Source organism: Felis catus, chromosome D2, assembly GCF_018350175.1.
Source record: "Felis catus isolate Fca126 chromosome D2, F.catus_Fca126_mat1.0, whole genome shotgun sequence".
NCBI classification, from domain to species: domain Eukaryota; kingdom Metazoa; phylum Chordata; class Mammalia; order Carnivora; family Felidae; genus Felis; species Felis catus.
In genome coordinates this window covers 53,497,887-53,519,936 of record NC_058378.1, presented here as the reverse complement: position 1 = coordinate 53,519,936, position 22,050 = coordinate 53,497,887, and the positions used below count along the sequence as shown (strand labels likewise).

The 22,050-nt window shown below is 43.3% G+C and overlaps 1 protein-coding gene across 6 annotated transcripts in view; it reads left to right on the top strand.

Moving 5' to 3' along the window:
- Window positions 1-22,050, top strand: part of MYOF (myoferlin) — a 152,072-nt gene that overhangs the window by 24,486 nt on the left and 105,536 nt on the right. For all 6 annotated transcript variants that reach the window (XM_019813549.3, XM_011287427.4, XM_019813550.3 and 3 more), the window contains exons 2-5: window positions 247-302; window positions 2,785-2,876; window positions 16,643-16,751; window positions 20,111-20,198. In XM_019813549.3, coding sequence (XP_019669108.1) covers window positions 247-302; window positions 2,785-2,876; window positions 16,643-16,751; window positions 20,111-20,198 — 345 coding nt within the window. The remainder of the gene's footprint in view (window positions 1-246; window positions 303-2,784; window positions 2,877-16,642; window positions 16,752-20,110; window positions 20,199-22,050) is intronic.

Sequence of the window (22,050 nt, the reverse complement as noted above, 5' to 3'; positions counted from 1 at the left end):
TTCCATGATTGTGAGTCCTTCATTCCCCAACATCTCGTAGACCTGGGGTGGGAGAAATGTTTTAGGTCAAAAACTGCCATTCAGTTTGGAGAACCTTGACTCTTGTAGTCCTCACTCTAGGCTGATGAATGGGGAAATGCAAGCACACGGTTGGCCCTCAAGGGAATGCTCTTTGAATGGACGAATGAATGGACAAGTTCTAGAAATATTTCTAACTAATTGATATTTTTTATTTTTTATTTGCAGATGAGAAAAAGAAAACAAAGAAAGTTGACAATGAACTCAACCCTGTATGGAATGAGGTAACTTCATTTTTTTTTTTTTTTTAACAGTGTTTCAGTGGATAAGCCACATCTGATTGTCCTATCTTCGGTCAAAGGTTAGCTTTTCCCTTTGAAAGAAGAATCTCCACATTGCATCCCCCACCACTCTATCTCTCTTTGTGGCCATAGAGATAGCAGAACAGTTCAAGGGGACATACCACAATGACATCTCCTATATAATAGTGGTGTAAGTGAAGTCTGGAAAGGGAGTGGGAATCTTATGTTCTAGCCGGGAGCAGCTTTGAGCTTGCTGTGTGACCTCGGTCCAGTTATGTTACACATCTGGGGCACATCTGTAGAGCAAGGGGTGGGCTTAGATCATCTCAAGAGTCGCAGAGGGAAAGCTCCATATTTAAAAATGTATCTGCACGTGACTAACCAAGAGTACATTACATGACACTGTGTGTCTGACTGAGTAATGACGTTTACTGTGTTTTATGCTGATAAAGTAGAATATCCTTAATGTAGACATTTTGAAAGCTTTAGATAAACAAAAAAATTTACCTTTGGACCCACTATCCAGAAGCAATTACTGTTAACATTTGGGATATAGCAATAAATGTTTATTGAATAAGTATATTGTAATGTATAAGTAATTATTATTTATAAATAAATTAATAAAATATGATGTCTGGACATATAGCAGATACAGCTTCCTCTCCTATTTTCTTCTTACTATTATATCCTAAGCATATACCATATCATTCCATTCAGAAGTATCTTTAACACTATGCAACATTCTATGGAAGGGCTATAATATATTTACTTCCCCCAGTGTTGACTTTATATCTATTTTATAAGCAGTTCAGTGTTGAATATATTTATAGATATGTGAAAGTTTTCATTCTTTCCACTGAGTAGATTTTCCTATGCTGACTAATTTTTTAAAAGATGATCATCAGCCCCATTGTTTTTCCCAAAATCTGGTCAAACTTTCCTGGATAAGCGTAGCGATAAATGTCTTTGTTATTGTCACTAAGTCACCAGGCTGTGAAGACTTCTCCTCCACCAACTGTAAATTCCCCTCCTCTCCTAGTCCCGAAACTAAAATAAAGCCATACCTTTTCATTGAAAGAGGTGAAGATGAACTGTCTTTTTAATGCCTTTCTGAGAAGCAGAAAGTTGAAAGGCAGTTCTGCTTCTCTGCAGTTTCACTGGAACCCAGAACCCAGCCAGCTGGACTACCAGCTCCGTGAAAGCAAGAGGCCAGTCTGGTTGGTCCCGGTGGATGCTGTGTGTGGATCCTAGCACCTCACACAGATCTCCAGGAATAAAACAAATTGAAAGTACATTATGTATGCATATAGTGCTTCTGGTTTTGAGTAATTCTCACATGCTTCTTTATATCTGGTCAATCCATGTAGCTGATGGCAGAGGTGGAAATGGTCTCGTGAGCAGACATCCTCTGCAGGGTATCATCCGTCTCACCCCGTTTTGTTTCTAACATGTATTTTCTTTTAATGTTTATTTGTTTATTTTTGAGAGAGAGAAAGAGTGTGAGCAGGGGAGGGATAGAGAGAAAGGGATACACAGGATCTGAAGCAGGCTCCAGGCTCTGAGCTGTCAGCACAGAGCCCGACGTGGGGCTCGAACTCACACACCGTGAGATCATGACCTGAGCCAAAGTTGGACGCTCAACCGACTGAGCCACCCAGGCTCCCCATCTAACATGTATTTTTTTCTAATTGCAATTGTGTTTATCAAGTAAACTTCCCAACTCTAGTTTTATAACGGAAATCTAACCCAAATGAAATGCTAACCCCAAACCTATTAGGGTTAGGATTCTAATATGAGCTCTGACACATTCACCACCCACTCCAAACCCAGTACAAGGAGAATCAAATCTTCAGTAGGCTCTGCTTTGTTTAATTCATATGTTACACGATCAATCAAAAACATCAGTGGTGTTATGTTAAATTTTTTTGTGTGTTTGCCTTTAGACAGCAATTATTGCCTTAAGATGAAAGTCTCATCTGATTGCAGACTAATCATGGTGGTGCAGACTAATCAAGCCTAAAATAAAAGGCTGATGCATTTTAGAAAATGTTTTTTTAGATTATCTATCTCTTTGATAATAATATGACTAGGAAAAGCAAATAACTTAAAAACAATCAATGAAGAAAGCATTTTCATTTTATTTTATTTTTATAACCAATTGTGGTAAATTCTCTGACTCTGAGATGGGTTTGGTGACTTGCCCATAGTCACAGAGCCTAGAAAATGGGAAGCCAGAGGTCACCCCCAGGTCCTCTGAGGCTGTCTGGTTTGCCTTCCCACAGCTCTCAGCAGCCTCCAGGTTTGGAATTTGGTCACTTCTACTAACTATAGAATTGATGATTCACAAGACTGACATTGGTTAAGATAATGACATTTAGTCATTTAGTGTCTGTATGTCTTATTATACTATACTTCCTGACCCTTTTAAACAACTTTTCTGTTTTTATAACCTTTCCATGGACAGATTTTGGAGTTTGACTTGAGGGGTATACCACTCGACTCTTCATCTTCCCTTACAATTGTTGTAAAAGATTTTGAGACGATTGGACAAAATAAGTAAGTTGATTTCAACTATTTTTCTCATTTTACGTATTATATTACCATTGTTTATTTTGCTGAAGGAACGTATCGTTAATAACATTTTATGATATTTGCAATATAATCGTGCTTCAGTTCCGTGTCCTTCCCCCACCCCCCATGCACACAACTTTCTGAGCCAATATCAGATGTGATTAATGATCACATTGCTTTCCCCAAACTTCTGTATAGTAGTCCCCTCTTACCTGTGGTTTCTGTTATCCATGGTCAACTGAGGTGCAGAAGCAGATGATCCTTCTTCTGAAATAGTGTCAGAAGGTCAATAGTAGCCTAACGCTACGTCACTGTGCCTACATCATTCACCTCACTTCATCTCATCACTTAGGCATTTTATCATTTCACATCATCATGCATAAAAGGGTGAGTACAGTACAATATATTTAGAGAGGGAGAGACACCATATTCACATAACTCATTCAGTATGTTGTTATAATTATTCTATTTTATTATTAGTTATTGTTAATTTCTTACTATGTCTAGTTTATAAATTAAACTTTATCATAGGTATGTATGTATGTATGTAGGGTTTGGTACTATGTGCGGTTTTGGGCATCCACCAGGGGTCTTGGCACATATCCTAATGCATAAAGGGGGAACTACTGTATTCCTAAGAGGCTGCAAACACTAAGCCACCATTACTGTATCCAATTTGGCACTTGTTGTGAAATCTATTTACATTCCTAAAACATCTTTGTTGACTGTACTTAGTCACTTCCTACCCCGGGTGGTTTATCTGAACGGTAGCTATATTAAACACAAGCAAAATTATTTCTTCTTCCACTTATGTGTGACCATTCAAGTTCTACTTGCAGCCCCACTTTCATTTTAATGTCTTATTGGCCTTTTAAACTCAACAGATCTAAGTCAGATTCCTGTCGCCTTTACTAGTTTCAAATGGGAAGGGTCACGACGGTGCCCATGGTGGGACTGAGGGTTGTCCCCTGAGTAAAGCTTGGGGATTTCCAAAACAGGTCTGTATGGGACAGAATGACCTCAGTAAATTCACCCCAGCCCTTGATCTGGACTTTGGCCTTACAGACTCAGAAACCAGTCTTAGGTTACCAATTCAAACTAACCAAGCTTACAAGAAACCAGTGCTTAAAACCAAGTTGCTTACGTGTTATTTTCCAGTGGAAATAAATGCGTGGTGGGAGGACATTCTCTGATTAATGAATTCTCCTTTGTGTCATCCTGCATGGAAAGCCAAATTACTCTGTATCCTTGATTATAAGATATCATTGACCATAGATGTATTATTAAATTAATAACAGGTTTGGGGTGGTGAAGGAGCCTGGTATTAAATGCCTTATCAATTGTAAGAAGCATCCAAGTTTTTAGAAATGTCAATACATTTAAAAATATGTCTTAGGGGTGCCTGGGTGGCTCAGTCGGTTAAGTGTCCAACTTTTGGTTTTGGCTCAGGTCATTATCTTATGGTTTGTGGGATTGAGCCCTGCATTAGGCTCTGTGCTGACGTCATGGAGCCTGCTTGGGATTCTCTCTCTCTCCCTCTCTCTGTCTCTCTGCCTCTCCCCTACTCGCACTCGCTCCCATGCACTCAATCTCTCTCTCAAAATAAACTTAAAATAAAATAAAATTTAAAAAATAATAAAAATGAATACCTTAGCCTTAAGCACATTTGGTATAAGTAGAAGGCTGCAATGAGAGGCATAAACCAGAAAGAATTAGTTGAAATGCAGTGACCTTATGTCCTGACTTGCTTGGAACAGTCCTGGTTTATTGTCCTAGCACAAGGGTTAATAACACCTCTTTTGCTGTCAACAGTGACTTGGTTTGGACGGTAAATTAGATAGTCACCCTAATGACTGGAGTCTTCTACTTAATGGTGTCAGGCTAAGAGATCCTGGACAGACATTTACCCCCTGGACAGTGCTTTGATAGGTACTATACATGTTCACCTTTGATGAGATCCTTTTTTTCGTGTTCAGTTGCTGACCAATGCCCCTTATGACTGATGCATTTTTTTCTTAAGCTACATAAATATACTCTGCAGGTTCTGGTCCTACTACTTGGACTGATCCGAGTGTCTGTTTTTGTGCCAGTACCATACTGTCTTGATGATTACAGCTTTGTAATACAGCTTGAAGTCTGGAATTGTGATGCCTCCAGCTTTGGTTTTCTTTTTCGAGATTGCTTTGGCTATTCAGGGTCTTTTCTGATTCCATACAAATTTTAGGATTGTTTGTTCTAGCTCTGTGAAGAATGCTCATGTTATTTTGATAGGAATTGCCGGGAAGGTCTTTTTAATTGGGAGATTAGTTGTGTGTCCTACAAATTTCGCTGCATAGTTGTTGACCATCCTCCAGTGAAAGCCGACCCTGAGTCTGCTTTGGAATGAACAGTGCGAATGATAATGCTTACTTAGCTTACTGTGCTAAGCTTCATGCTTCTCCACCATCAGCCAGGAATTGTGAACTTTGACCTTGCTGTCACCAACTAAACAATGCATACACCTTGGTCAAATTTGTCCGTAAGTACACTGGAGAAAAAAAAAAAAAATTAAACCCATCTGGGAATAAGCTGTATGTTTGTCCAAACTATTTGTGTACTTTGGTCCCAGATTTTTTTTTCTTGGCTTTTTTACTAAAAATTTGGCCTTCGGAGATCTGCTCACTGCTCAGTGTGGGAACTTGCTTTCACTTGGATGTGCAGGGTGGGGGCAGAGGATTTTTCTACCAGCTTAAGGAATCCCTTGCCTGTTGACGTTCCTGTTGCCATGGAAACGGGTTGTGCAAACAGGGCTCTCACTTTGCATCTGCTGCCTGGGGCCTGGAAACAAACAGCGCTGGACTGCCTAGGTTTGCCTGTGCACCCGTGCCCACACCCACAGCGGACTGCAGGGTCCAGGTCATGCAAGCATAGCACTGGTGCGTCAGCAACATCCCTCCTCAGGCACTGGGAGCCGGCTGGGCTGTTCAGTGCAGACTCTGTTCTTCCCCCCCCCCGCACCCCCCCCCCCCCAGTCATCCAGCCAGCCATCCAGGCTGAATGAGGGTGAGAGAAGAGCCAGAAATGCCTCTTGATCACGTGAGGAAAATGAAATTATTTTTAGCCGAAATGTCAGAGTGGAAGGATTTTCCCAGCCGCTGAAGAATCGGAGTTCCCTCTGCAGACAGCCAATACCCCTGTAGCTTAGTGAGATCTTAGGGAGTGCCAAGGGCTATGCCAAGCCCTTTGAGTGCATTATGCTACTTAATCCTCACAGACACCCTCTTTTTCCCCAGAGAGGCTTGGTAATCTGCTCAAGGTCACACAGCAGGCATGTGTCAGAGTGAGCATTTATGTCCAGGCCTGTGTTCTGGACTTTCACATTATACTGAAAACCGTGAACCACCTGCAGGAACCAAAATGTGGATGCAATTATTGATTAACTTTTGTCCAGAATGGAAGTAATTTTTCTTTCTAATTTTGCAAAAAAAAAAAAAAAAAAAAAAAGAAGGACAGTCATTATCAGAGTATTGGCAGTCCCTCCCTACCTAACACTTTTAAGCAGGCAATTTTATACTATTGAATAGTAAGTCACTGATACTCATGTTCTACAGTGGACACGAGAAATTTGGAGAGCATATCTCATCTCATGTGCTCTTCACAGTAACCTTGAGGGGTGGAGATGAGATTTGAGGCTGGGACCCTGATCCCTTGGCGTCCTGGCCCTGCTGTCACTTCACCTGAGTTCCTAAAGAAGAATCGGCTTCAGGAGCCTGGAAATGTAGGAATGAAAGGTGTTTACAGGTTTTCAGGTGTGTGTGTGTGTGTGTGTGTGCGCACATGCACGCATGCCAAGGAGGAAAAAGAGTTACCATTTCAGGCTTTTGAATTTGCTGTTCACTCTGCATGGAATACTCTTTCCTTCTAACTGCAGTAGATGTGAAGTCTTGTCATTCGGCCTCAGCGTCTCAGACCCTCCAATCTAGAGCAGCGCCTACCGTTGCTTTCCATTTCATTGCCCTGCTTCATTTCCTCAGAGCCCTGCTTATTAGCAAGCTTGTGTGGGTGTGGGAATGGTGGAGGGAGCCCAGCTGGGTGTGTGGACATTTACGTTGGGTTTTAGATAAGTACTCAAAAATATGTGCTGGCCCGCATTCCTGCTTTGCCTAGCTCAGCGCTCACCACCATCTGACACGTCCATATCTGTTTTGTTATTCACGCGGCCTTCCCCTACCAGACAGTAAGCTCCACACCTGTCTGGTTCACCACTGTAACACCAGCGCTTAGCATAGTGCCTAGCACATAATAAGTTCTCAGTAAGTGTTTGTTGGATGAATGAGCAAGTAAGTTCACGATACTAATACACGAATAGTATCTAAAGCGCCTTGCATTGGACAGTTAGCGCACTAGTAACGAGTCATTGATGTGGAATCTGTCCAACCCAGCTCTCTGAACAGCTCTCTGGTTCCAACTCAGGTTTAAGCTGCAAAGGAGTCAGAACACAAAGGGGTCAAGTCACAAGGGAAACAAACGCCAGTCCCAAAGCTCATGCCTTTTTGTAGAGAGACGTGGAGCTTACTCCTGAATTCACAGGAAGGTAGCAACTCATAGTGCATAAAAGCTGAGATTCGGGAGCCAGACAGAGGCTGCTTTGAGACTCCGCTCTACTGGTGACTACTGATGACCTCAGCCAAGTGACTTAACCCCTCTGGGCCTCAGAAGTCTTATCCTTAAAGTGACCATAGTTTGGAAGTTCTGCTCGTGCTAAGATAACATAACAGGGACCAGATCTACATACTCACCTGATACACCAAAAAAATAGATAAAACATATGTAACCATGGTTTCAGATACTGGACTGGATAATGACCCCAAGAAAGAGGACATAAATGAAATGAGCCCTTTAAGTGCCCAACTTAATGCCTGGAGAGCATTCCAGGCTGCAGTTCAGGGAGAGAGAAGTGAGGCAAGTCCCAGTTGTCTCCCAGAGTTGGGGAGGTGCAGGTGGGAGTCTGGAGCTACACACACACACACACACACACACACACACACACACAGAGTGGTAGTAAGGGCTACAGAATTTAGAAAAAAAAAAAAAAAGACAAGTTTGGATTGTGAAATATACAAACTCCCTGAACAAAGTTTTGTGGGGTGTTTTTTTCTGTTTTGTTTTTTGTTTTTGTTTTTTATTAATAAAAACAGATACTGTAGTTTGGAATGAAATTAATATGGTGAAGCAGTATGGTAAGGCTTATGAGAAATTTTCATTCCCTCGTATACAAAAGACCTTATCCTCATACTTTTAATACTTAAAAAAATTTTTTTTAATGTTTATTTATTTTTGAGAGAGACAGAGACAGAATGCGAGTGGGTTAGGGGCAGAGAGAGACGGAGACACAGAATCTGAAACAGGCTCCAGGCTCTGAGCTGTCAGCACAGAGCCTGATGCAGGGCCCGAACCCACGGACGGTGAGATCATGACCTGAGCCGAAGTCAGATGCCCAACCGACTGAGCCACCCAGGCACCCCTAAGATATTTCATTATAAAACAGACCCGAAAACAAACCTTTAAACAAAAACCCTACCTAAACCAGCACACAAATATTTATACACACGTACACATATACACACACTCTGCCTCTCTCTCTCATCTTGTCATTTTCTCCTCTCTTCCCCTTCAATCTTCTTCATCACACTAAACACCATCTGATACACTGCACATTCTGTCCACTCAGATGTAAGCCCCATGAAAGGCATGGAGTACTCCCAGTGCCCGGAGCAGTGTCGGACACACATAAGCATCAGCAATTATTTGTCAGATGAATACATTAATTGATACATCGCTGAAGGTAGTCCAATAACCTTGCAAATGACTTACGAGTTGTAAAGCTTCCTCTCCTAAGAGATGGTCCTCCAAGTGCAATTAGAAGATAATTATAGCTCTTGTCATTATGAAATGCCTTTCTCTTTCAGTCTCTCTGGGCGTCTTTCTCCAAAGCTTTGGCCCACCTTTACTTACTCATGAGATGTTGACAGACATCAGCAGGACTGTGGCACCTACTTCACTGGCCTCCCCAAAACGCTGGGGTTCAGCTTTTCCAGTACCCAGACCCAACCAGCCCAAACCAATTGTGATCTTTTCATACTTTTGCCACGCCACTGAAAATATGGAACTAAAAAGAACTGAACTGAGAATCCTGTTCCACAGTAACACTGGCCTCTGGTTTAGATGTCTACACAGCCTGAGAAGCTACTCCAATCAGAAAGCCTTGGGGCACCTGGGTGGCTCAGTCGGTTAAGGTTAAGCATCTGACTCACTCTTGATTTTGCCTCAGGTCATGATCTCACTGTGTGATGGAACACAAGGGCTCTGTGCTGACAGCATGGAGCCTGTTTGGGATTCTCTCTCTCTCTCTCTCTCTCTCTCTCCCTCTCTCTCTCTGCCCCTTCCCTGTTTGCTCCCTTGCATTCTCTCTCTCTCTCTCTCCCTCTCTCTCTCTCAAAATAAATAAATAAACTTTAAAAAAAAAAAAAAGGAAAGAAAGCCTGTCTCAACCCGTGGGCTGTCCATCCCTCCTGACCAACCACAGCTGGGCCACTTCAACAAATCCCATGGCCATGATTACATGTGGCAATGTCAGCAGGAAGTCTTGTCACTAGGAGACATAAAAGTATTAAAAGTATGGGGGTGCCTGGGTGGCTCAGTCGGTTGAGCATCCAACTTCAGCTCAGGTCATGATCTCACAGCTCGTGGGTTCGAGCCCCACGTCAGGTTCTGTGCTGACAGCTCAGAGCCTGGAGCCTGCTGCGGATTCTGTGTCTCCCTCTCTCTCTCTGCCCCTCTCCCGCTCAAGCTCTGTCTCTGTCTCTCTCAAAAATAAATGAACATTCAAAAAAATTTTATAATGAAATATTTTATGAGACCTTTAAAACCTTTATTCAGTTTCCACTAATTGGATTTTATGAGAAGTCAGCTATAGCTGAAGTTTGCTTCTGGTCTAACCCTGAAAATAAAAAAATGATTTTCCAAGAAGACTTTTGGTATATACAGCATTGACGTTGGGGAGGGAGTTGTTTCATGTACGTAAGAGAAAGGACTGGTTTTAAGAACTTTGCACAATTGATTGCACAGAAATGGAAGTGGGTACCTACCCATATCCTTGCATAGATATCCCACCTTCCTGTGATTTAGACTGTGCATGAGTTCAGACCAGCTTTCCCTGCCAGTACTGGCCTGGGGTCACATGCTTTCTTTTGATTCCTTTTTCTAGAGTAATGTCTGAAATAATAAAAAGTAACTGTTAAGCACTTACCACATCATCCTTTTGATCCTTACAATACTGTTAGGTAGTAGCTGTCATAACCCCATTTTACAGATGAGGAAACTGAGGCTCAGAGAAGTAAAACAACCTGTACCTGGCCTCTAGTACAAGGATGAGTCCGAATTAGTCAGCCCTGCTTAGCTTCAAATTCTTAATCACTGTTATTCTGTCTCCCTTTCCTTGTTAGGTCCAAGTTCTTGATGAATGAATGAAAGAATGAATGAATGAATAACAGAAAACTACTACCTTGATTCCAATGGGCCAGGGACAGAGCCAGAGCCTGGGAGTTGCGCTAAGCTGTACAAGCAGACAACCACAGATTCAGACCCTTGAGGACTGAATGAACAGGAGAATTGGTCAGGTTACAGGTTATAGTCACTTACTCTAGAAATAATTATTGAGCATTGCCTGCATGTCAGGCATTAGGCTAGTTTGTCTGCTCCTTGTAGCCACAGGGTGACTGCCTCTGGCCTAGGTGCCTCACCTGCCCCTAGGTGCAGAGGCCTGGGCTTCTACTCAGCTCCTTCCCTTGTTAAAGTGACGCCATTGGCCTCAGGGCAGTGGGGTTGGGAGGGACTGGAAAAAAGGGAGTTGTTGCCGGCCCCGAATCCTGCCAAACCTGCCACAGCCTCTAGACTAGGTGAGTGATTCTGAAACCCAGGAATGGAGTTCGCTAGAAGTACAGAGCACTGCCTTACCCTAGAGGGGCTGGTACCCAGCCAAATTTGGGAACCACAGTTTGGGCCAGTGTTTCCACATTTGATGAACCGGACAAAGGCCCCAAGGCTCTCTGACAATCCTGGTGGCGAGTAAGGAGGAGAGGTCACAGGAAAGATAACAGATAACGAGGCTGGCCGAGTGGTTTTAGTTGAGTTTTGCTTACTACTTTGTTCTATTAAATAATTGGATTTCTATGCTCATTTCTCAAATGTGAACCGTGTTATCATATTGAATGTGCTTTTAAAAACTGCACATGTCTCCCTGTCTCCAGATCTAGCTTTGCCAGCTGTCTTTCCTACCTCCCCCCTCCCCCCCCCACCCCCCATCCCTCTACTTTTGCCCTGCTGCCACCGAGAATCACTGCTTTAGGCCATTGTTTCTCAGACTTCCTGGGTATAAGAATTAACTAAAGAAAAAGTGTGACTCAGGGTCCTGGGAATCTGTAACTGCCCTAGCGATTCTGCTGCAGGGAGGTCTGGGGAAATACAATCTCAGAAACCGTTTATGAGCTAATCCAAAGGGCCAGCGTGGGCCAGTTGGGAGACTCAGGAAGGTTCCCCACTGGTGAAGTGGATGGGAGACCCAGATTGTGTCCTTTGAGGGAGTTTTTGCTTACACAGGGCTTCCTGGGATAGGATTTGCTGTCATGGCTGCCCCAGCTCCTCCCCTCGCGCCCCCCCTCCCCCCCAATCTGGTCATAAGGAAAGTGTAGGCCTGGCTCTCCCACCTTTGGGTTCAGCTGGGGGTGGGGGTGGGGGTGGAGCCAGGAAAGAGCTTGACGGATACTAGTCCTGGGGGAAGGAGAAGTGTGGGGATGGGTGATGCTGCCCAGCCAAGGAACCAAGGCCACACAGACCTGGTAGAAATGACAGGGCTCAGCTGGCTGAGAGCCCAGTGCTTCAAAGGGTGGGCAGGTCTGGCCCTTTCTACAAGGGACCCGGGAGAGCTTGGAGAAGTGTTTGTGCTCAGCCCAGCTGGGGATTGTTATTCCCTCCCTGAGGAGGGGAAGTGAGATGTGCTGCAATCCGTAGGGACAGAAACAGTACAACATGTGATTTACTTTCCAGAGTCCAATGTATTTTTCCTTTCCTTCATGAAGGAATTTCCAGTAAACCCTCCTCCAGTAATCCGTGTGGGCTGTGCCCCTGCTGCACAGAACAACTTGATATATGTGAGCTCCCATGATTAAGAACTCAGCCAGCAAAGCCCTTACTCACCACAGTGGCATGTGGCTGTTAAGGTTTGTGTCTGTGCTAACAGGGAGAACATTTCCCATTTCTCTTTTTTAAACATGCTAGACTCTGTCTTAACAAGTTAAAGAAGTTCTTAACTAGCCCTCGCATGACTAAGTTGACTAGTTTGCAGTTCCGTTGCTTAGAACTAGTTCCATGTCGCATGGAGACCCAACTCAAAACCACTAGACCTTCAAGAACTGTAAGGGATGGGAGCAGGACTGGCTTTTTCTTCCCCTCAGAATACATCTGCAGTTTATTAATTCTGCAAATAAAGCTGGACAGCTGAGGGACTTTGAGATTCTTTTCACTGTAAAGCTTCCTTTTGAGACATGGTCCATCTGTTTTAGTGTTGGGTGGAGTCCATCAGGAGACTCTTATTTTTCCATGAAAATCCAGGGCAAAGTGTCCACATTACTGTCACACTGTAACATGTTAGCATATTTATAGCATTAGTAATATGAAAGAAAAAGGGTTCTTGGTTTAGTGTCACCTCCTTTAAAGGAAACTGGCCTGACTACACTGTTCTTGTCCTCTGTGTAGGAGGCTGGGCCATCATTTCCTAGCCTCTCATGGTATTCTGTATCCAGGCAACGTCACAGAAAACAGCCCACGACAGGCTGCCGGGGGCCCTCGGAGAGCTGCGGAGCTCAGACATGCCCATAGGGGGCGCTTTCTCCAATTTACAGGGAAAGGTGTTAGAAGTTGTAACTGCATTTTTCTTCAACACAACCTAGCTGTTAAAAATATTTTGGGGGACTAACATCTTTCCAGGCTTTCATCTAAACACACTATCTTTACTTCAGAAAAAAGAAAGCGAAGTTTTCTTTTAAACCACCTCCCTCACACACAAACACAAAAGCATCAGAATTGTATGATGAAAAAGCAGATTTAAGAAATGGGACTAAGGGTTTCTGCAAGAAGGAACTGAAGTTTGAGTTTATAATTGGCTGCTTTTATTTCAGTCCATTCCTGGTCTGTTATCCGTTACCACCCTCTCAAACCCTCTGGGGGGTGGGGGGGAAGGAAAGCCACAGATATTGCTTGAGTCACAATGGAGGGCGTAAAACCATTCAGGACCACGAAGGGCCAGTGATGGGATTTGTGTTTCAGGTGAGCCTGTCCCCTCTGGTTAGCACAAGTCACCACTCCCTACTGTCTTACACTTATTCCACATTTCTGTGATTGGCCTAACCTTTCTCCTGACACTCTGTGTGAATTTAAGCTTGATCCGTGAAATGGTAGGACATATTGGTGGAAGGAGGAAACTATTCCGGATTGTCCAACGTGGACAGACTTTAGGATATATTCTTCCTAAATCAATGAACAAAGAGAAAAGAAATATTTAACATGAGATAGTGTCCTATATAGAGATGTGTAGAAAACATCACACGTACAAGCCTAGCAGGACTTTAATAGCTGAGAAGGGTCTGAGAAATGATTTACTTCAGTCTGCCCAGACAATGAATGAAGTGGGCTCAGAGAGTTGAGTGACTTAGCCAAGGCTTGGGGGAAGTTGGGACACCGAGTTAGGGCAAGAACAGAAATCATCTAATTCCATGCTTCTCAACCTAGGGCTATGTTGCCCACCTGGTCACAACTGGCAAGGTGTAGAGTTGTCAGTGGGTTGCGGCCAAGGATGCTGCTGAACATCTGACAAAGCACAGGGCAGACCCCCAAAACAAAGAACTGTCCAGTTCAAAAGTGCCAAGGTCAATAAATTCTAGTCCAACCCCAGGCCAGCCCTCTTTCCACATTGTTCTGACATGCTACACGTTGTTTTCTTCTAAGAATTATTTATTGCTGATAGAGTTTCAGGTCATCTTGGTTTCAGCAACAGCAAATCTGTCCATGTCCAAGTGTGCAATGTTACTATTTTTTAAAAATTTTTTAAAGCTTATTTATGTTTGAGAGAGAGAGAGAGACAGTGTGAGCACGGGAAGGGCAGAGAGAGAAGGAGACACAGAATCTGAAGCAGGCTCCAGGCTCTGAGCTGTCAGCACAGAGCCTGATGAGGGGCTCGAACCCACGAACTGTGAGATCGTGACCTGAGCTGAAGTCGGACGCTTAACCGACTGAGCCACCCAGGCACCCCACAATGTTATTATTTTAATCATACAGTTAGGTTATGAATCAGGGTATGTAAGGGTATGTAAGAAAAAAAAATCCAGTGTATTTCCATGTCTTTCAAGGCGAGTACCTCATTTAGACATTTAATACCAGTCAGATGACTTTTAAAATTGGAGTTTTCACATTTTGTCCTTAAAAACTCAATTAGCCAACCTCACAGCTTACTGTGCTATTTTTAAAACTTGGAACAAAATTCTCGTCAGGCTCATATTATGTGGGGCTGAGGGAGATATGGAAGAGATTTTGCCAGGGCCCTCACCTTGTGTGGGTTTCCTTGTTTCATCTGGTGGAGATGGAATCATGTGTAGACTCTTTTCCTCAATATGTCAGGGGAATTAAAACCCAAGTAAGGAGAAAACTTATACTCATGTACAAAAAAAAAAAAAAAATTCTAGCAAACTTCGTGAGTGAACATACTTATCTAGAAATTACTTTATAAAGGTTCTGTCAATTCCCAGTGTTGACTGAGAGCCCTAATTTCTGTATTGACCTAGAAGTGCTGAAAAGTTTACTCTTGACCCTCTGGAGGCAGAATTTTTCTTTTCCATTTCCAGTAACTAACTCTACTTGTGGTATTGGAAGAGATGAGAACCCATCATGGTTGTTGAGCATCTTTTGCAGTGTTCTGTCCAAGAAAGTGTATTCTTCCAAGAAACCATATGCAGTGCGTCATGCCATGGGGTAAATCAGGTGAAATCAGGTGCCATAGCAGTTTCCTGGTCTTGTGCAATATGTCTATTCACAGAAAGTGAAGTCATTTATTCATATTGTTGAGTCAGTGTATGTATGTAGTTGGGTGACAGTCTCCAGATCTACAATCTAGTTCTATTTCTGGGGTCTGAGTGGAGAAGGAGAATATGGATATTTGTCAGTTAAAAAATGGCATTTCCATGTTGACATCAATTTTCACTCCTAATTTTTAAAGAAACTACTACATGTTAAAATACAATAAATATTTCTGCACAAGATGAACTCTCCAGATTATTATTTTTTCCCAAAAGCCCAGTTATGTTTTATGCCCAACTATGGTTTCTTCACCTGGGTTGTTTGCAGAGCTCGATGTGGGGCCTGGTCTCATGACTATGAGACCATGAACTGAACCAAAATCAAGAGTCAGACACTCAACTGACCAAGCCACCCAAGTGCCCCACACTCTGGGTTTTTTGATGTAAGGAATCTCCTCTATGACTTTGAGGACTTGATGCTTAGTTTTCTATTTCCATGCTAATGATATTTATGCTGTCATAGGTGCCATTTATTAGTATCAGTCACTGCAAATGTAGGCTACGTGTAAGTAAATAACATTTTTTAAATCTTCTTGTTTTTCTTTTCCTTTCTCAGTATCCATACTGAGAGCACACCCCTGGGCTTTCTTTGCTTTTTCATTGAATTTCTCAGAGGGAACTTCTTCAGTTCCCCAATCTCATGCCCCGTTGTCACTATAACTCCCAATTTACAGACTGTATTCTACAGGTTACATTTTTATATTCACCAAATCTCAGGGAATGCATGTTTTATGAACTTTGTTGATCATGTGCCCTAACCACAAAAATGTTTTGCAGATTCAGGGGTGCCTGGGTGGCTCAGTCGGTTGGGTGTCCGACTGAGCCACCCAGGCGCCCCTTAAAAACAAAATAAAAAAAATGTTTTGCATATTCATTTTTAATGTATGTCGATTTATTCATTCTTTCCTTCATTTAGTAAATATCTATGAACAAGTGTAGTATGTTCCAAGCACTGGGGTTAGAGCACGGAAGGGAGCAATCCTGGCTTTCAGGGGGCCTAACCATGGTGAGCAGGGACACATGCATACTTCTGTACCAGTAGGTTATGTGCACTACGAGGTAGATGGGGAGGCAGTAAAGGCTGAACAGAATCCCTCAGTGTCCAGGAATAGGGAGACGTGCGCATATCCAACTTTTGAATTCTGCTCTGGACTATGCAGGTTAGTAAGCTGGCCCCATCAGTAAACTGGCAACCTATTGACAAGTGTAGAAGGTCTCCTGGGGGGGGCATTTTTACAGTGGGCCATGTGTGATGGGTGCTTTTACATTTTCGTTATAGAGGAATGCCTGAATTTTGTCCTACTTTTCTCTCTTCTTGGATTCTGGGGGGGTTATTCCATCTTTGTCTGTCACCATTCACTGCTCATCTCATTCATGACTTCAAATTTCATAGACACCATAGTTGGACTCTCGAAATGACTACATGTTGTGGAAAAGTGATGTTTACTGCCAGAATTCCCCCAAATTCATCTCATTGTGAGTGGTTTTAATGGTAACATGAATAGGCAGGGAATCGGGAGGCCTGCTGAGTGCATGAAAGCATGTCCCTCACTTAGGTTACTGTGTGCTTTGTCATTTCACCCACAGATTAATTGGCACGGCCACGGTATCCCTGAAGGACCTAATTGGCGACCAGAACAGATCTCTGCCATACAAACTCATCTCCCTGCTGAATGAAAGGGGTCAAGAGACTGGGGTGAGCACCTTCTGTCTTATTGAATGGCTTTGAACTGAGATAAGTAAACAAAAGTTCATTAAGAAGAGTGTGACATTAGGCACGCCTAGGTGGCTCAGTCCATTAAGCGTCTGCCTCTTGATTTCAGCTGAGGCCATGATCTCATGGTTCGTGGGATCAAGCCCTGCATCAGGCTCTGCACTGACAGTGCGGAACCTGCTTGGAATTCTCTCTGTCCCCCTCTCTCCGCCCCTCCCTCACTCGCTCTGTCAGAATAAGTAAGCATTAAAAGAAAAGAAAAGCATGAAATTATATTAGATCCACACACACACACACACACACACACACACACACACTTACAGGTTTATACTTGCAATCACAGAACTAGTGGATTAGATAAACTTGACTTTCTTCAACAGAATGCTCTAGAGTTAGGTGGCACCCTCTCTTGGTATAGCTCTGTGCATATCTGCTCAAGTATTTATTTACATTTGTGTGGTGAGTATAGCTCTGTGTATCAGACACTCTTTGAAACACTCTGTAGAAGGTATTTCATTAATATTGCCTTGGAACATCAAGATGTGAATATTAGCTATTTTCTGATTACAGCCTCTAAATGAGTACATACTGATGTTGTCTGATGTGAGTCCAGAATTCTCTTTCTCAAGTGCACTTAAAAGAAACAAATGGACTCAAGGCTCATAGCTCTCAGATTTCATGTTTGCTAACAAGTGCTCATAAAGCTACCTACCATGCTTATCCCATTACTCTCTAACACCTTCATTTTCCAATCAATTTATTTTGCTTGGGAGCTAGGACAAAGGGAGAAAATTTTATACTAAAATAGGCCATCCCTGGGGCACCTGGGTGGCTCAGTCGGTTAAGTCTCCAACTTTGGCTCAGGTCATGAACTTGCTTTTGTGAATTCAAGCCCCACGTTGGGCTCTGTGCTGACAGCTCAGAGCCTGGAGCCTGCTTCAGATTCTGTGTCTCCCTCTCTCTCTGCCCCTCCCTCACTCATGCTCTGTCTGTCTGTCTGTCTCTCTCTCTCTGAAAAATAAACATTAAAAAAATAATAATATAGGGGCACCTGGGTGGCTCAGTCGGTTAAGCGTCTAACTTTGGCTCAGGCATGATCTCACGGTTTGTGAGTTCGAGCCCTGCATTGGGCTTTTGTGCTGACAGCTTGGAGCCTGAAGCTTGCTTCTGATTCTGTGTCTCCCTCTCTCTCTGCCCCTCCGTTGCTCACACTGTCTCTCTCAAAAATAAATAAAGATTTAAAAATTTTTCAAAATAGGCCATCCCTGTTGGCAAGAATATATAGGTGAGGCTTCTCAGAGCCCATTCAGAATATCGATTTGGTTGGTCTAGGCTCCAAAACTTATGGGCTTGCTGTGAATCTTTCTAATCCTAAAACGTAAATTCAGAATGTCAGCTGTCATCTATTTGTCCAAAACCTGGCTGAGGGAAATGATACTTAGGAAAGATAGTACAAGTCAGTGATGTTTCTGGCTGTTTGGGGTTTTGTTTTCTTTTTTTTTTTTTTAATTTTTTTTTAACGTTTATTCATTTTTGAGACAGAGAGAGACAGAGCATGAATGGGGGAGGGTCAGAGAGAGAGGGAGACACAGAATCTGAAACAGGCTCCAGGCTCTGAGCTGTCAGCACAGAGCCCGACGCGGGGCTCAAACTCATGGACCGCGAGATCATGACCTGAGCCGAAGTCGGACGCCCAACCGACTGAGTCACCCAGGCGCCCCGGGGTTTTGTTTTCTTAAGCACAGAAGAAAGCACATGTAGAAGCCTGAAATGGCAGTGCCGTGGTGATTGAGTGGAGTGAGGCAGATGAGGGGCTTCAAGTCCTATCTTCTGGTAGTTCCTACCTGCCGTTAGGGAGCACTTCTGGGAATCCTGACGTTATTGGAAAATCATTGATCCAGAAGTTGAGCCATCGATGTCCTTTTCTAAGTTTTGAAAGTTTGATTTTTTACTTAAGTTTAGCAGTTGAGCCCCTCTTGCTCCTTGCATTCGGCCTTCGGGTTGTGGCCTGGGTCCTTAGCATGGGTAGCCATGAGGTGCTGTTCTCACGATTCTTTACTTGCCATGAAACTGTTGTTCGGGGCCCGATTCATTGTTCTGTTCAGCGTCTCCCAGATCTGTGGTTCCTAAGTTGGCCACACAATGTGCTGATCCATGAAGGAGTATTCACTGATGAACAGACAGATGAGAAAAAATAAGGACAATATAGTGTGTGTGTATGTGTGTGTGTGTGTGCGTGTGCGCACGTGCACGTGTGTATGCACTCACACTAGAGTTTGCCGCATGTAGCAAAAGTGGCAGTTGAAAGTATGGGATGCCCATTGCAATTTGAATTTCAGGTAAACAATGAATAATTTTTCAGTAGAACATAAATATTATGTCTGTGTTTTAACTGGTAACTTGGGTGTGTGTGTGTGTGTGTGTGTGTGCAAGCCATCCTTATTTGTAAGGCTCCTTTTATTCTGAGATTTGTCCTTTCTCGTTTTTGCTGTTAAAATTCATTTCTTTTGTGAAATTCTCATAATAGTAGATAGCAGTTGTGGGCTTAGGTTAGCATCCCTATGTCGACTCCCCCTAGCATAAACTTGTTTGAAATTTTGTAGGTTCATGAAATATATAAGTATAGGAAACTCTGCCCTAAAATAAGGTGAGAAATTTATCTCAGATTTTAAAAATGGGAATGACTTGATTTCCTATCAGGAACTAGTATGTTTCTTCCTTTCTGATAATGAAAGTTGCACCACATTTTCTGCCCTCCTTCTTGCCTTGGCTCCTAGCCATCTTGGAGTCACATTTTATGCAAGGTGCAATTATCTTGAACTTCATGATTTGCATATTGGTTTCCTCTTTAATCAGACTCGATTCCCTTTTTTATCCTGTTTTATGAATCACATTGTTATATAATTTTTGTTAGGCGCTCAAGTTCTTTTTAGAGAGAGAGAAAGAACAATAATTTTCAGCAATGAATAAAGAGGTCAGTGTGCAAACAAATAACTCAACCGTTTCAAATGAGCCTCTCTGACTGGAAGCCATCTCAAGTCTCAGATGGAGGCTAATTTCAAGTTCATGCTTGCTTGTCACAACTTTGCTCCAGTTTGTGAGTTGCCCCTTGGCAGTGGTACACTTGGCAACCTGTAACAGGTAATTCGTTTCCCAGGCTTTCCTGCCTGCCTGGCTTACATGAGGGAGGATACAATGGAGCGTGTGTGACCTTTCTCTCCTCTTCTCACCTTCCCTTCCCCCTGCCTATTCCATCCAGAACTTTTGCTCCTGCTGATTTGGTTTGCCTTGAGTCTGTTACCCTGCACTGATTCTGTCTGCAATGAATTATTTCTACCTAGGCCACCATTGACCTGGTGATTGGCTATGTTCCACCTTCGGCTCCACATCCGAATGACCCCAGTGGGACCAGTACTTCAGTCATGGAAGGTAAGCTGACCCTTTTGAAGGCCCAACCTATGCCGGAGGCCATCTATCAAAGACACACAGGGAGTCTCCAAGAAAGCCTTTGTCATTATTCTATCGGTAGCACCCTGCCTACCTAGACAGGGCCCCGTGAGGCAGGTGGAGCTGCCCCAAACTGGGACAGTACAGTTGTTTGTGAAATGCCCTTCAAGGGAGAGGAGAGGGGTGAGACAGCCCCTGCCTGACCAGCCTCACAGTGGGCCCATCCAGCACACACAGACTCTAGTGGAAGGTCCCAAGCAAGGCTTTGCTTCACGTTTGTACCTTCTACCGCTGGTTGGAATGTCCCTGGTGGTAAAGCTACATGAGTGGCCTCTACTCTCTTCGTGTTTCTTCACCTCCTAAGTGTGTGATCAGCACTCCATTTCTTAGTAGTTACTAAGTAAAGAAAGTGGTTGCTGGCTTTCTTGAGCCATTGCTGGAAGCTGAAGTGCTGGGTGATAAGGGCATGGCTCCTGCCTTCGGAGGAGTTTAGAGAAAAACATTAACTCCGGAGTTTAGAGAAAAAACTCTTTTTATCCTGAAACTGTAACATTATGAACAAGAACAAGGGCTTTGGGGTCAGAATGGCCTAAGTTGGATTCTGTGTCTATTGTTTATTTGCCGTGTAACCTTGGGTAAGTCACTTAGCCTCTCTGAATCTCAGTTTTCTTTACCGTAAGGTAGGGATAACAGTGGCACTTAGATCAGAAAGTTGTGGCAAGGATTCAATGAGATAAAGTATATAAAGTACTTCGCCCAGTACCTAGAATGCTACCTTAATGGTGGCTATTGTTATTATTATGATTTTTCTTATGATTTATTGTTTTATGATCTAGTGTTTTTACAAAAACAACTCCTGGTGATATGTAGTCATGAGTTCAGTTGGGTGGCACCCTCTGTATGAACGTTCGGATTGTTGCCTCTAAAAATCAGAGCTATTGGAAAAGAATGATCTGGTTTGGCTCAAAGTCATGTTGGGATGACTAAATGTTTATTTTTAAATATCTTTTAAACAAAGGAAAAGAAAAAGATTGTGTCCTAGTGGACCAGAAAGACTGAGAATAACTTCTCAAGTTATTGACAGTGTAGGGGGAGGTCCCATCTCCTGAGACAGACCCAGGTAAGACCAAGCTCAGAAACCATGCAATTTCCCTGGAGCCAAGGCTGCTTAAAAATGAGAAAAGCACCAACTCTTGAACTTGTAGACCCACTGGGGAGAAAATCCTTGCCATCTAGGCTCCCTTTGCTTGAGGCTCCTTCTCCTCAGCTCCTGGATTGTCTTGGCAACGCTAATGCTCCAGCAGTGTTTGTGCACTGACAGCCCACCCATTCCCTTTGGAAGCTCGCTCCCAGCAGGCTCTGCCATGGCAGTTGGCAAAAGTCGTCCTCAGAAGTTCTATAGAACGCCTGATCATGCTGGATAGAGATAGGAAATAAACCAGAACCCGAGTTCCTTTCATTTGGATCTCAAACAAAAGGTGTGTTACTAGGCGCTGGCCAGGAAATGAGCAGTGTCTGCAGGCCAGTTTCATTTTCAAGTGTGAGATGACAACGTGAAACCTTTTTATTTAAAAAACATACAGGGTTCTTTGCCCTGAAAGTACTATCTTTGCTGTATAAGATGACTATTCACCAAAGTTGGGTCAAGGGGGACATTCTGGGGTGCCTGGGTGGCTCAGTCGGTTGAGTGTCCAACTCTTGATTTCCGCTCAGATCATGATCCCAGGGTCATGGGATCCAGCCCTGCACTGGGCTCTGTGATGAGCGTGGAGTCTGCTTGGGATATTCTCTCTCTCTCTCTCTCTCTCTCTCTCTCTCTCTCTTTCTCTCCCCC